Here is a 16,104-nt window from a genome sequence, read left to right as displayed (position 1 = left end):
ACTCAAGGAAGACAGCTGTGTATTCTAGAAAAGATTATGAAAAGGTCTGCAAAAAACCTCAACCCAAAAGAAAAGAGTTTTTATTACTGGGAAGAGTAACATTTTGAGGAAATTAGTGTATCTTTATGGACTTTTTGCTGTGGAAAAGCATCTCTGTCAAAGAAATTAAAAGGTATAATGAAATGAGCCTTGAGAAAGACAAAAGAGGACAGGAGATCTTCTCTGGGCTTATACACTGCTAACTGTACAGCCCGACCACCCTGCTCTTCTCTCTGCCACTGGAGGTTCCTGCTCAAGAGCCCCCAGCATCTCTCTTTTTCATTTTGGAAGTCTGACCAGAGAGGAGATAGGTAGGGTACATGGTAAATACAAGTAGAAGTGAAAGGAAGGCTTGGAGACATGAAACAACAGATGCTATGAGATTTGATGATTGCTTAATCTGATTGATTAAATAATCAAACTTGAAAACACTCAAGGAGAAGGAAAGTAATGCTCCTGTCCTCAACTGTACTCCCTTGAAACACTTCTGTGATTGAGACTGACTCACCTCCCCTTTGGTTTGCCTTATCTACACGTCAAACCATTTTAGTGCAGTTTTAGTGCAGTTCAGTTACCTGGCAGAGCTGAACCAGCTAATTTGGGGTATGCCAGTATCATACAGGAGAGACACTGGCACAGGCCCTGACTTGCAACCAGCCCAGCACCTCCTCTTCTGCTGCTGGGGGGCAGGAAAGGTGCGTCACTGCTGAAGCCAGCTGGCGGTTCTGTGTTGCGGTGTTGCCCCACAGGCAGCGTTGCTGCTGATAAACTTGGAGCTCAGATGCTGGAGGCAGCAGTTCTCAGCTGTCCTGTTGATCCGGGTGACCCTGAGGACACACAGGACAATTATTTTGTATTCATGAAGAGGAAGGTTGTTTGGGTATTTAACATGCTGGTTGGTGAAACATGGGCGTTCGGTTCTTGTGGTATCAAAGATTTTTGATGTTAATTCTGCACTGTAGTCCCACATCTGTTGCTGAAGGCTCCTTTCCTCCAGGCGCCTGTTGCTTGCTGTCTGTGCAGCCTGCACACGCATTCAGAGCAAGACCTCGTGCTACGTGGATGCATAACTTTGGTTTGGAGTAAAATATTTATTTGACCTCAGTATTATTCAACTGTTTTCCCGTTTTCACAGAACCACGCTGGGTGGCTCTGGAGACCCGAGACGTGTCACTCGGGAATAAAGGTGTCCATATTCTGAAGAAATGATCCACAGAAGGGGAAGCTTGGGAAGCGCTGCTCTGCAGTGATTCCCCCCTGGGAGCGGTGGGATAGCAGTGCTGCGTGCCTGCTGCTCTGCCCCCTGCTCTGACAGGTACGCTGGGGCCTGTGACGACAGGAGAGAAGGGGCACACATGTTGTGAATGCTTCTAAAATACACATTTTACGTGGTCACTTCTAAAGTAAAGCTGCACATTCCTCCCGAGAGCAGCAACTGGGAGGAGGCCCCTACCGCTGCAGAGGTTCCAGTTTGCTTTGGTGGGGTCAAAGTAAGGCTGCTCTTTCGGGCGGGAGTTCCGTTCCTGCGTGGACTGGGCTGGGGCTGCTGCGGGTAGCAAAGGGGTGAATGATGCAACTGGCATTTTTCCATCAAGCCTGCTAGGGCTGCACTCGAACTCCGCGGGCTTTGCGGCTACTTGGCAGTTGTATCCAGGCTAGGAACGACGGCCGCTTGGACATGACCGGGCTGCAGCCGAGGCTTCCGAGCTACGTGATTCCTGTCACCCCGCAGGGCAGGGACCCCGCTCCCCGCCGCACGGGACGGGGCGTCATTTCGGGCCCGGAGCGGCCAGGTTCCGCGCTTTGCCCCGGCCGGCCTTTGGCACCCGCCCCTCCCCGTGCGGCACGGGGCTCCCGCTGCGCGGCCGGCGACCTCTGGAGCGCGCAAATCCCGCGGAAAACCCGCTCGGGAGCGCCCCCCCCGCCCCCTCTTCCCCTCCCTTCGGCGGGCAGGCAGGTGGGCGGGGCGGCGCTAGGGCCCGGGGCGGCGGCGGCGGCGGCGGCGGCGGCGGCGGGGCCGGGCCGGGCGGGGGCGGCCCCTCCCGGGCGCCGCGCGAAGGCGGGCGCGGGCGGGCGCGCGCGGGGCATGGTCCCGGTGCCGGCGGCGCGGCGCGGCGCGGCGCGGAGCGGAGCGGAGGTGGCATGCGGCGCGGAGACATGCGGCTCTGCCTGCGCGCTGCCCCGCCGACATGGACCGCCGCCGCCTGCCGCCGCCGCCGCCGCTGCTGCTGCTGCTGCTGCTGCCGCTGCTCTGCGCTGCCCTCGGCGCTGCCGGCCGTCTGAGCGCCCGCCCCGGCAACGAAGGTGAGCCGCGGCCCGGGCGGGCGGGGGACCCGCTGCGCGCTCTCCCTCTCCCCCCACCTCCTCTTCCTTATTTATTTTCCCTTTTATTATATATAATTTTTTTTTTTTTTTGAATTCCCCCACCTTTTATTCTCTTCCCCCTGCGCCCCCTCCGCCCTTGGCCTCTTCCCCCCCCCCCCCGGTTAAGGTGGTTCCGGGCGGCGGCGGCTCCTCGCCCCGTGAGCGCAGGGCTCTCTCCCGCGTTGCGCTGTAGCAGGGGTGACCGCCGCCCTGTGCGATGAGAGGGCACCCCCCCCCCCCCCCCCCCCCGCTCCCGGGGAAAGTTGGCGAGGGGAACCGGCAGCCCGTGGCCCCTCCGCCGGCGGGGCTGTGCGGGGGGCGGCGGCGGGGCCAGAGCCGAGGCGCCCGGCGGCGAGGCGGAGAGCGAGGGGGACCGGAGGGGCCGTTCGCCGCCGGGGGGGGTTCCGAAACGCCCCGGTCCCCTCACCGGGCAGGTGCCCCGCGTCCCCGCGGCCGGCCGGGGCGAGCCGCCGCCCCGCTGCGCCCCGCGGGTGGGCGGCGGGTTCGTTTCTTCGGTAAAAAAAATAAGCGGGGAGGGCGAGCGGGCAGCCCCCGTCTCCCTCACCCCCAGCGCTAACTGAGCCGGGAGCCCGGCAAGGGAGGGGGGTGGTTTCATTAGATCGTCCTGTGTTTCAGAACTTTTAATTAATAGGAAAAAGAAGTTTGCACCCCTGTAAAAGCTCTTGTAGGGTCCGTAGCGGTTCCGTGTCAGTTTTTAGGGTTTTTTTTTTTTTTTTTTTTTTTTTTTTTCCAACGTCTTAAAATGAGGCGGTGGGTGTGTGTGTATGTGTGTGTGTGAACGCGCGTGAATTTTCAGAAACAAAGCATGAATGGTTTGTTCTTCTTTACTGTCGTAATTTTTAAAATGACGTTTGATGGAAACTCATGTCAGACTTCAGGGTAAAATAATGACTGCTAGACACTGTTTGAAAAAGTAATTGAAATACTTAAAAAAAAATGGATAAAATTGTCCTTTTCCTATAGGATAAAAAGAAGAAAAAAAAGGAGAAATGCAGCTTTTGCTCACTTGCACAGCGGAGGCAGCAGGCATGACCAGTGTAATCGTCTTTAGGGATAAAATCTAGAGGCTAAAGGGTGTGAAGAACTTCCAGCATCAAACAACCATGTAAAACTTGCACCTGCTTGAGTTGTAGCACTTATGTAGGGAAGGAGATATTAAAGCTGTTAGAGCAGTCATTTTTCTTGTACGAATAACGCTGATGCACTTATTGATGTTCTGGGTGCTCGCGGGATAAGGCAGTGAGATAACGACTTTAAATGATTTCTGGAAGGAAAAAGTAGTATAGTATAAAACAAATAAGGAAAGATTCAAACTTTACAAATCCCAAGTAATCTTAAATCAGTAAGTTTTATTGCTAGGAAAGAGGCGATGGCACCAACGTATCAGAAAAGCAATACATCATCTGATTGTATGTTTTACGTAAATTTATTTTGCATGCACAGTGCTTTATAGGTTATTTAAAAGGATGTGCTTTTAGTAGTCGATCACTTTTAAGCCTCCAGATATGTGCTGTTTTGTAAATAGTGTCATCTTTCACAAACTATTTTCAGAAATGAAATGAAGAGTGTTAGTGGGGGTTACTCTTATTATTAAAAGCTTTTTGGGAATGCAAGTAGTTCTGTCAGTCAGTGGAGCAGCTCTGCCTCCATGGCAGTGGTAGACAGACAGAGTCTGTAAACTGAGACTAATTATGCAAAGAAGATATTAGAGCAGTCTAGTTTGCAAAAAACTCACTTTTTGCTTCTTTGTTTGAAATCACTGTCACTGAGAATTGAGAAAGGAGGAAAAAAATGGAATCATAGAGAATGTACATTAGGTATACTTGTCCGAGTCAGCTTTCAGCAGATACTGCTTCCATTCTCTCTTTTCAGCTTCAAGGACTTGTACGGTATGGGCAATATTTTCAAAATGGCTAGTGAAAACAACTGAATAAACGTGTGGACAGTAACCTGCTTTTGCATGCTTACTTTTTTGATGTATTCTGCTATTCCTTTCAAAAAAAGGAACGCTGACACGCTGACAGTTTCTTCTAAAAATGAGATGAACTTTAAGGGAGTGTGGGTTTTTTTTTTTTGTTTTTTTTTGTTCTTTTCCCCCACAGTTAGGAAAGCTCAGTAATTATTTTACTTATTTACAGTGTATTTAGGCTGATCATGTGAGTTTAGAAATCTGAATTATGATGATTTGCTGACTAATTTGTGTGACGATCAAGTGTTAGCATGCAGCTTTATATCACATCAGAAGATTGTGTTTTCTTCTTTTAAATATTTTTCTTACCACTTCACTTAGTTTCCTACTGTTACTCCCATAAATTTCCTTCCAAAACTAGAGATAGATGTTTCTGTATTTCTGTGGAGTATTTAGAAAAGTTTTCTTTTCCTACCACTGAAAATGAAAAAGATACACTTTGGACAGGGATTGTAAATATAGGTGTATAGATAAAAAGGTGTTCGCTTTTTTCTTACACTTGATGTCGAAGCTACTGTTGAAATTCTCCACATAGATTGTTTTAACAAAGGATGATACTAATTTTTCACATGTATATGTAGCTTTGTCTAACTTCTAGGGGACATGGATGTTGCAGTAGGCATGTTACAAGAGTATGTTCAGAGCTACCAGTAATATTTCATAAATTTATTTGACTTGAAAGAGTTATTTCTGTTTTTGAAATACTACTTCAGTTAACATTTACAATTAATGTTAAAACTGATGACGGTGTGAGTTAGTACTAATACTGCAATGGAAGTAGACAGGATGAAGGTAGAAAAAAGATGAAAGAGGGGCTGAAGGCAAGTTTTTGGCTTACTTCGTGGTATTAAATGCAGTCCTATTCTTTTTATTTTTTCTTCAAGTGCTTGAGTTTTTGTTAATTTGCTTCATCCCAGAGAAGTTTTATTTAGAGTTTTTTTCCCGATGAAACATTAAATCTTCCACTGAGTTTATTTTTAAACTGTCTGCGGTGCTCATCTTAAAACTGTATGCGTTTTACCTACGTAATCACGGGAGCTCAAGAAGGTTCTCTAAAGTTCAGATTTATCTATATGCAGTGGTAAGGTGTGTGCCATTTTCTGTGAGGCAGGAAAATGTCAGGAAGATTTAACGTCTAACTTTCCCAGTTAGAAGTCTCAAACTGAACCCCGTAGGTGCATAGAAACCACATGTTCTGCTCCTCTCTTCTGTTGGATGTTTTCCGCTTAGGGAGGACTGTGGGTTTTTTCTTAGGAGGATGCAATTTCTGTCTGAGTAATTCCTATGGTATCAAGAAATCGAATGAGCTATATCATTCTGTAATTTAATAATTTTTCCTCGATCACTTCTGTAACTATATTGCCTGCCTGAGGGTACCAGCAACCTTAATTTCACTGTTTTATAACCCACAACAGTTAACACTTGACCTAGGTCATTAACAGGATTATCAGCAAATTTGTTTAAGCTTTTACTGACAACCTGAATTGCTTCAATAATATTTTGACTGTGCAGACAGGAAACTTCTTGTAACCTCTCAATCTAGCATAAAATTAATTTCTTGCAAGCACAGCTACCAAAAGATCAATACGGTAAATCTGCTTACAGTACTTGGTTTCAAATAGTGTCTGTTTTAGTTTACAGCAAGAAGGTTCCAATCAGCCTCTCTTTTTCAGTCTGTATTGGATTTGGAGATGCGGTTTCATCTTTTATTCATTGATTACCATCTCAGAACTTTGTGTAACTGCACAATTAAATGCACCATTTTATCTGAGCTGGTCTCTGCTAACACTTAGTCACTAAAGACGACTTTCTGTGCCTCTGTAGTAATGACAGCTCTTGGCATGGTTTTGAAAAATGCGGTGTCTGCACATGGAGCAAAATGCCTGCCCAACTTTTGCACGTAATTTTGGGAAAGGCTGGCAGTACTGGGAACCCCTTCAGTAGAATCAAAAGGGATTGGATGGGGAAATGCGTTTTACAAATCTTGCCCTACTGTATGTCAGGTATCATTAAGTCAGGATAAGTCTTCATTTATTGTGACACAATCCCTGCTGGTGCCTCTATCTTGCTCTTGAGTGTTTATCTGCAAAAAAAGTTAAAAGTAGGTCTTAATGTGATACTTTTTTAATTTCAGCAAGCTCAAAGTCACGGGGATCTAGAGGGCTGTTTTTCATACAGCTATATCTTATTCAAATCTTCTGTGCTTAATCCTAAATTGTACAGTTAGACAAATAACGAACATGCTTTAAAATTGAGACCCTGATGTTTTTAAAATCCTGTGCAACAGGAGAAGTTAGTGGGGTAAATTCCTCATTTTCTGTCAACATTTTTGACAGCAGGCTGTAACACATGGAATAATTTATTTTCTTTTCTGTTTGTTACTGAAGTTTGTCTTGAGTTACTGTTGATTCCAATACAGTGTATTAAAAAGAAAAATCACTACATTGTCTATAGCAAACATAAAGCAGATGTTTGAAATACAAAGATGTCCAAATTGGACACAGCAATTAATTCTTATTGCAGTTAATTTGTATACAACATATTTGCTACTCAACGAAGCAGTCAGGGCATAGAAACGAGTTAGAACTCTTCTGTACTCTCAGCCTCAGGAAATGAGGCTTCAGAGGCACAAACAGAAGGGAAAGCATTAAACAGATAATAGGCACACTAAGTTTAACAGTCATTTACATGAAATCTCTGCAAATCAGGAGTGCATTCTGATTGAACCTAAATTTTTCATTCCCATCTGGGAAGATGTACAAATTAGTTTTATTTTTGTATTATTATGATCTGCTAGAGTTAAATAAATTGCTATTAGTATACTTACTTTTGATTCTGTTTGAGAACTTGTAAGTTTTCTTCTAGGAGGGTATGTAATAGCTCTTGTTCTTGTAATCCCCACTTGATGAAAGTCTAGAAATACAGATGCAGGTGTTCTTTTTCTTGTTTTCAGAGCTCTGGATTTTATCACCAGTGAGGGTCACTACAGAGCTGTTACTGAATACAACAGTACTGTTGGTAGATTTTTACATAGATTCTGAGTTAGCTCCACAAGGTACCTGTAATTCATGTAGGTGCTGCTGCTTTGTAGCTGCTGTTTGATTTTTCTGTAAAAAAAAAAAAAAAAAAAAATAACTGGAAATGTAATCATGTTCTTACTTTTGTTAAAGTTCAAAGCTCTACTCAGTAGAGCTGGTATTGAAACACAGAAAGGATATTTTGATACCCTAAGGTGCAAAATTGACTGGACTTGTTCGGAGGTGTTAGATAAAACTTCAGAAGTGGGGTAGAGGGCTCTCACTAAATCATCGCTTTTCTAAAAGACAATTCCAGCATCTGAAGAGTTGGTTTTTTTTTGGAGTGAGATGTAGAAATTTTATTTAATTTCATTAGTTTTTTTTAAAATTTCCTTTCTTATGAAAAGGTATTGTTCAGTTTGTTGAAGCACTGTTGAAAATATATTTATGAAGAGGAAAAGACTTTCAATGATAAATGATATAGTGAAATAGAGGAATTTTTGTTTACAGATGCATGTGACTACTGTTAAGTGATCCATTTTGCTAAAAATTCACTACAGTGCTGTACCTCTTCTTATTTCCATAATTATTTTAGAGCAGTAACTTTTTTTTTTTTTTTTTTAATATATATTTGAACTGTTCTAAACAAAGAACCAAAACTTAAAAGTAAAGAATTTAATTAGAAAGATTAGGTGTGAACTCCCAGTGGTGTAATTTTGGAAACAGAACATGGTAGTAATTTGCTGAGTTAGGACTGTATTCCGCACCAGTAGTCTTGTGCTTCTTAGTTTCTTAGGTGCTTGATAAATCCTAGCACAAGTACTCATTTTGCAGTGTGAAACTGAAGTAAGATTAAAATTCAGTCCCTTGGATGGAAGATTCCTTTTAAATTTCTGCAGTGAATGAATGAAAGAAATAAAGATGTAGAAATGAAGATAATCCTGCCTGAAAGAAATCCTGGGATAGTGACAAAAAAGTCCCAGTCTGTGCGGGTGACGGGTAGCCTGAATAAAACACCAGCATGTACAGCCTTAAATTTGTAGAGATGTTATTAAACCAGACACACTGTAAGCAGAAACGTTAGTGCCACGCTCCTTTTTTTTTTTTTTTTTTTTTTTTTTTTTTTTTTTTTTTTTTTTTTTCATTAAGCTACTGTGTCCTGCTGTTTCAGGCAAAATATGGAGGAAAATCCCATTAATCTGCTGGAAAAATATTGATGAAAGAAGAATAGCAGACCAAACGAACAGTGGTTGAAACTTGCTAGCAATTAAGTGAACAATAGGATGAATGTTGAGGTTTAGTCAGGGCAGTTTAGTGTAATAAGGTGTGGGAATGGTGCTTTTTTATTTTTTTTTTTTTATTAGTTCCAGCTATTGGGATGGAAATGTTTGTATTGCATTGGTCTTTTTTAAAAAAATAAATAATTTAAAAAAACTGTTAAAGTATAGCTGTCTCACATGAGGGGACAATAATTAAAAACGAAAACTTTTGATTCGGTGCCTAAGAAAGGAGAGGCTTGTCAAAAATCTAGAGTGATGAGTTACCATTTAAATAAATAACAGTTAAAGCACGAAAATATGTTTTGGTCCATGATGGGCTTCCCACAAACTTTGTGCAGTAACAAATAGCGATGAGTGACATTGGGTTTCTTGATTTAGTCATTGAGAAGTTAGAGGACAGCTAGAGGGTTTTTGCTCTGGTTCATTTTTTGAGAGTCAAGGCTTTATGAGGGATCTCTTTTGGAGGGGAAGAGAAGGATTAAAGGAAGAGGATAGGTAGGCAGAGATTAAATGGAAGTTGGACCTGAATTTTAGCAAAATCAAACCAAAATGCAAACTTTTTCCGACTAATGACAGTGTTGGGAACCCAGAATTCAATGCTGATGCTGATGTGAACACTGAGCAAAGCACATATTAAGAAATTCCTTGCCTCCCTGAAAGTCTAAGCTTTGTTTACATTAGTAAGCTTCATGACTATGATTTACCAGCGGTGAATTTCAACAGTCTGCAGTTAAGACAGGGTATAGGCATTTTTACCATTCTATTTAATCTTTCTGTAATGGTGCTTTCTTTAAAAAAAAAAAATAAAATAGCAAGTTATGTCTGTCCAGCCTTAATGTTCATGACCAGCTGTGGAGAGCACCCACTTAAGGCATTTATATCAAAACAGGTTCTAAGACGGTGAGGGCCTTATCCCACAAAAGCTGTTCTCCTACGTATTATTACCTCAGAGAGCAAATGTTCTAGCACTGGTTGAGAGTTCAGTTTTCTTGGAGAATGTGGTTACAGCTATGGAAAATGTACAGTGCTCACCCAAACCATCTAGAGATAACCCAACGGTTGGGAAACCTCATCTGTCTCTCTTGTTCCCAGTGTGCCCACCCACACTGCCCTTCAGTCTTTTCTCATGCCTGTGCTTTTTCTTCTGTCTCTTCCTTCCCATAAATCAGTGTTTAGACATGAAGAATAGAAGGTAAAGATCATATTTTCTTTTCCTTCCCCCATGATTGGGAGGACTGCATGTCCATTCCTTCTTACTAAATGCTGTTCACCAGAAGAGGGATGCTTTGATCTTCGATGCCCAGCAAAAAAGACAAGGGAAAAGAATTACATGTGTAATGGCATTGCTTTTTCCGTAGTTAGTTGGTTGTGTTGATCCTGAAAGCTGGGTTAAAGCTGGACAGAGGGTGTTCAAGAAATCGAAGTAGATGTTGTCCATGCTAACCAAGGAAAGCAATTCTGGAGAAGAGGCGTGAGGAACATGCTTAGTTTGTGGAACATAATGGAAACTGGAGCCATTTGTGGGAAGGTAATGGAAGTAGAGGAATAAGCAGAAGACAGGGGTCTGAAAAACTGTCCTGTGTGTAGATGGGAATAGAACAATCATTTAGGCATTTACCTTTGTTATAAATATTTGTATTTCTCACATATGGAAATAGTGAAAAAAGATGTTAGCGGGGTTTTGGTTGCAAAGGCAGCAAATGAAGTCAGGGCAATTCCATTTTTCATATGGATAGCTCAGCACACATGTTCTGCATTAATTACCTCCATAAATTCTGTTAACCTGGCAAACAATGAAAATATCATGTTGGTGACATCACTATTGGAAAATAAGACTGGCTTTAGCATCTTGATTTTCTCAACATGACATTTGAGGAGATTTCTTGTGCTATTGGCATTTTACTCCCCCAATTTGCACCAGGATGTTTAGTCATTTGCTCTGTGGGTTTATTTTATCTGTGGAGTATCTGTGTAAGGACCCAAGCAGTTCATAGCCCATGCAAGCTGGAGCCCTTGATTCATGGAAGTAGAGAAGAAAAGCTTGACAAAACTCTGTCAGGGCACACCTGGATAGCTGATTTTCCAGAGCCAATACTTCAGGATTCTCAGAAAATTTTTTGCAAGTCTTAACTTCTGTGTTTTAAAGGTAAAAAAACAACAACAAAAAAAAAACCACAACCAGACCCAATACAACTATACTGAATTGCAAGGGTTTTTGTTTTTCTGTGCCCCTTGCAAGGAATTTCTTAAAAGCAATTCTTTTTTTTTTCTGAGTTGTGGCATGCTGCCAGCTGATTCACTTGGGGGGTATCACAGCGTTTTTAACAAATGAATGGTTGTTTGCTGAACTTATGCTTTGGTGCCTGTCTCAAAAATTTCTGTCCTCAAAGGAGTATGATTACATGCTGTGATTTTTTGGTGACTTTAGCACCTTGAATATGTTTGAACTGCAGTAAAATTTGTGGGACCTTAGGAGCTTTTAGTCATGGGTGCTGTGTGTGCCCAGTAGTCTTTTCTGTGACGCTTTTTGATGTCTAGAATTCTAGAAACTGAGCATGTTGTACTAGGTTTTGAATTCTCAATTTACCTTAAGTGAACATGGACGCTATGGTGCAACACTTTTTTTTTCCCTTTAAGTTGCTAGAAGCCTTCCCAAGGGGGATCTTTGTGACACTCTGGTAAACCCCAAATCTGTCAGATGGTTGGAGAGCTCAATTCTGCAAACCCAGTGAGTACTGAATATGACTTCTTTTCCCCAAGGGAAGAGGAATGCAGAAGTAAAAAGACTTAGTTGTGCAGTGTGCTTAAGTCCTTTTGAGAACTGCTTTAGAGCTTATTAAGATTATTTGAGTAATGTTTACTGTCGAGTTTTGGCTAGATGTAGGCATATGGTGCCATTTTATGTGCCTCAGGATTTGGACACCCAATGGGACTGGCAAATACGACACATCCTGCGGGAGACTCACTTCTGTTCTGGGCTGGTGGAAGGCATGGAGGGTCTGGGTTTACGTGACTGAATCTCATTGTTAGTTTCTGATCTTTTTTATTTTTTTTTTTCTCTGAGAAAGGTGAACTTGGGTTTTGCAAGTTAAACTCCCTTTTAACACAGTGGCCCGCATTTTGCATTTACATGTGTAATGCTGTGCTTCACTGATGTCAGATTTAACACTATAGCAGTAGAGTAGAATGAGATTTGCAGGATGTGGATTTGAATGTGAGTTCAGCTGAACAGTAATTTAGGTATCCAAGGGTTTATGCCTTTTGTAGGAGGTACTGGAAAAGGACCAATTGGAATTGTGTTTTGCTTTTTGTTTGTTGTTGTTGGTGTTTTTTTGTTTTTTTTTTTTAAATGAGTGCGAAGAAGTGAAAGCGACACAGTAATTTGGAGCCCGTTAGGTTAATCCATTTTTAATTTTTATATCCTTGTCTTAATGAAAAGAACTGGCACATATCAACTTACAGGAAATAGCCTAATAAAACTGAAACCTTATTAGGCCTCTTTGATAAACATTGCATTCCAGCCTACCAGTCATATGTTTTGCATACTTGGAAATTGAGCTTTACGCCACTTTAACAATATCAAGAGAACTCTCATGTTTCAAACTAATAAAAAAGAAATAAAATCTGTTTTGTCTATGTTCATCCATGAGAATGGATGGGCGGTTGTCAACGTAATGCGACAGGTACTATGAGAATAAGCAGTGTACAGGTTTGTCACCTCACTCCTACAAAAAGAGCTGCTAGTTCATATGTCATCATCAGTTGTTTTCTCTTTACAGTAGCCAGAATAACTTCTGCAAGGTGCTAAGGTGGGAGGTTTGAGTGTGCCTGCACACCTGCAGAGGCTTGATACAGGTTGCCAAGAGGGTAAGATGAAAGCTTTACATACGCTGCCTTGCCTTTGCTATCGCTTGGAGTCCCTCCGTAATGTGATGGAGGGGGGATGGCTTTAGGTGTTACGTGAACACTCCTAAGATTTCTAGGAACACGGCGTTTACTTGTTTTCTGTTTTGCAGTGGAATCGGTTCCAGCTTTGTCTGCTAAGGAACAGTATAGTTCCGCTCTCTGAAACCTCTCATGTGAGGCTTTTATTTTCGGACCTGGCTGCCATTGTCCTGTCTGTTGAGGGGACTCAGGGTAGTGCTGTCCCCTTCCGTACTGGGCGAGAGGAGGAAGGCTGCCGGAGAGCTTCTCCTGGGTGCCGGGCACGGCTGGCGGGGCCGCGGCTGCCGCTCCGCAGGGTCTGAGCCGCCCTGAGGGGGCACGGGGGTGCCCCTGGTCCCCAGCAGCATCGAAATCCGTGCTGTGCCCGGCAGGTGGGGAGGGGGCCGCTACGCGGGCCACAGAGCCTCCCCCGGGCAGCTCTGGCTTTGCAGTTTACAGTCCGTGTTTTTTATTTATAGGCATTCCTGCACTGCTTATTGCTGTCGTGTGTTCCTTCCCTCGTGGCAGCTTTTTGAGGGAAACTTGTCGTAAGGTTCCTGCTTTGGCTGCTTCAGTATTCAGCTGTAGGAAAAAGTGAGCTATCTAAATCTGGCCTCAGATGCTCTTGGGGAGTGTGTTTGATGAGAAAAGTAAAATCTGGAAGGAAAATTAAACTCCTCTTCAAAAGCTGAGGGCAACTGCCATAAAAATAGAATTTACCAAATAATCCAAATTAAGGTAGGAACTTTTTGTGTTCTATAGAAGCAATAATGTATAGGGTAATTTGACACATATTGATAGTATTTTTTCTTTTCATCTGAGATTTGTAACACAATCTCTTAATTTTGGAAATGTTTATTTACTGAACATTTAAATAAAAATAATGGAGGCTTGGGCTATCCAGTCTTCTTTTGAGAAGATTCCTTTGTTCAGTATTGGAGCAACTGTTTTTTGATTCATTTTGATTTTTCCCTTGTTTGTTCATCTCTTGCCCCCACCCTGGTGCAGTTCTTCAGTCAGCGATTTAACCACAGATTGAACATGACAGTTGCCAAATTGGGAATGTTCTGCACAAAATCATATTTGTATTGTACAGCATAATGACACAGGCAAGAAAGGTTGAAAGTGCAGACCTCACAGCTTTGTGCCTCTCGAAGGACTGTAGTCTGGCTTTGAGCTGTAGCAGAAATCTCACTGAGAAATCTCGCGTTTGGAAAAGAGTTGTGTAGTAAATGGGCCAAACTTTGTTGGCACTTGGGTTTGGGTATGTGTTACAAAGTATGTTTTACTGTCTGTTTTTAGGAGACTTGACTCTGTAGCTTAGTGTCACTTTGTTTCCTAGGGTGTCCCAGGCTGGAGAGATACAAAGCTGTAGAAGCAGAGTTAAGTAGATGGGGACCTAGAAGATCTCCCTTATGCGAAGGTCATTTTCTTCCAAGCAATCATAACATCTTCACTACAACATTTGAGGGGAAATGCAGGACCCTAAAATCACAAGAGGCTTCACTTTTCTTATCAGACAAGCAGCAAGTCAGGCTCCAAGTCTGCTGCTTAAAACCAGGCTCCACTGTTGGTTACCCTTCCACGAAGAGAGTATTGCATTGATTAACATTGCTTCGTGGGCTGGTTTATTATCTACTGATTTTACTTATTTATTTTTTTGTCATCCCTTCCCAAAGATCGAATGGTCTACCTTTAGCAAATTTCAGCATGATTTCAGCAACATCAGCACGGTAGCTGATCCTAGTTGGCAATTATGGTGAATGCACCAAGGTGCAGCTTTGGCTTTGCCTGAGCCCAGCCTGTCTGTTTATAGATGTTGCTTCTAGCCCCGGAATAAACCAAAGACACAAAGCTGATCTGCTGCTGCTCTTTTTTCACTTTTGCCACTGCTGGGGAACAGAGAAACAGAGAGTTGAGAAGACTTGGATCTGTACTCATAGGTGGATGCAAATCCAGGTGCAAGTCCACTTTGCTGGGAAGAGACCACCATTCTAAAAATGTATGTCAGGGTTTGCTCTGACTCCGCTCTGTCCCACCCCAAAACCAAGTTCTGGCTGACTTCCTGCCACAAAGTATTTTCTTTGCTGCTCAGGATTGTATGACACGTTTCAATTATGGGCATTCAACAATTTTTTTTTTGGTTGCATAGCAACTTTAATTTTCCCCATTAGTTGGCATTTTTTTAATAACTAACTAGCGTATTTCTAAACTGACAGTTTGATGCCAAACAGGAAAAGACAAAACAGTAATGGTTTCTTGTTCTGTGAGTTTTTTGTTTTTTTTTTTTTTTTTTTAACTTCTAATTGGAAATGTTAATTAGTTGAAGAAAAACATATTTATGTAGTTTACCTCACTGGCTATTGCTCTATATTTTCTTTGTAAAGAATATGATTTGGAAATGTTCTCCAGTGGTGAAGTTGCTTGTAGGTTCTTAGATATTGCAAGTTGCCTCCTATCAGGCTTTCCTCCCCATTTCCTAGGCAGTGAGGGGTATCTCTGAGTAATTCTACCTGGCACAACATCTGTTTGTGTATTCCTTACTAGGGCAGGTATTTATACTGTGTTCTGTTCATTGTAGCAGTCATTACTCCATGTGTTTCTGGAAATTCTGCTGTGTTCAGACTGTATTCAGGTATCTTGTTAGTTTTACAGTTCTCTTTCTTTTGCTGACGTTACTCCTGATGAGACCTGCTGGTAGCGAGCCTCATGGCTGGCCCTCTGCTGTCACTCTCAAACTGGAAGCCGTTTCTGGTAGCATGAGCGGGCCTGCATGTCAGATTCCACTTGAGCATACATTTGTCTTTTGCCTGATGCTGCGCGAAGGAGGGTGAGCAAGCTTTGCGTTTCACATCCACATCCCTGCTTCAGTTGCTGGAAAGAGATTCATCTTTACCCCCCTGGGCAAAAATGCTTATTGAGGGAAATAATAATGCTTTCTCTTGCAGTTGTGGACAGGGAAGGCTGGAAGAGTCGGGCAGGAGAGAGCTCCTAAAAGGAGAACATGTTCTTAATCGGCATTTTGCTGGTGTGCTGCCACTTGGCAGAAATAGCTACAGCGTACGGTACGGTGAGCAAGGCTGTTGTACAGAAGAACTAAGTCACTGATTTTCAGAGCCGGAAGTGGTGGTTGCTCAATTTGTGTAGCGCTGAAGTATTTTAATACCAGAAAATTCTCCCCTGTATTTACCACTACTTTTAAATCAAGTTAATTACATGATGAGAACCAATGCAGGACAGTGAGATTATTACACAGCACTTTATTTATTTATTTATTTATGTAAAGTTGTTCTGTGAGAACCCTTCTGTGTCTCCTTAGCATAACCAGTGGTCCTTTTCAAGGCATTCTGTAGGAAAAAATCGTCAATAGCAACAAACTGTTCACCTAGTTTAAGAGTTATCCTTAGTAACCAGGTGGTTAACCTCTGAGATTTCTGTATGAGCTAGCTGAATATTACTTGCACAGTTTTTCAGGAGGAGGAGGTACAAG

General features: G+C 42.6%; 1 protein-coding gene across 2 annotated transcripts in view; it reads left to right on the top strand.

Moving 5' to 3' along the window:
• The first annotated feature begins 2,104 nt into the window (after window positions 1-2,104).
• The window catches only part of LOC104364813 (ephrin type-A receptor 3), a 228,371-nt gene continuing 214,371 nt past the window's right edge, over window positions 2,105-16,104 (top strand). For both annotated transcript variants that reach the window (XM_033005159.2, XM_033005158.2), the window contains exon 1: window positions 2,105-2,343. In XM_033005159.2, coding sequence (XP_032861050.2) covers window positions 2,229-2,343 — 115 coding nt within the window. In that variant the 5' untranslated portion in view covers window positions 2,105-2,228. The remainder of the gene's footprint in view (window positions 2,344-16,104) is intronic.

Source organism: Tyto alba, unplaced genomic scaffold (genome assembly GCF_018691265.1).
Source record: "Tyto alba isolate M040663 unplaced genomic scaffold, T.alba_DEE_v4.0 Super-Scaffold_14, whole genome shotgun sequence".
In the NCBI taxonomy this organism is placed as follows: Eukaryota; Metazoa; Chordata; class Aves; order Strigiformes; family Tytonidae; genus Tyto; species Tyto alba.
Note: the sequence above shows the minus strand (reverse complement) of the source record. Positions and strands in the feature narration are given on the sequence as shown.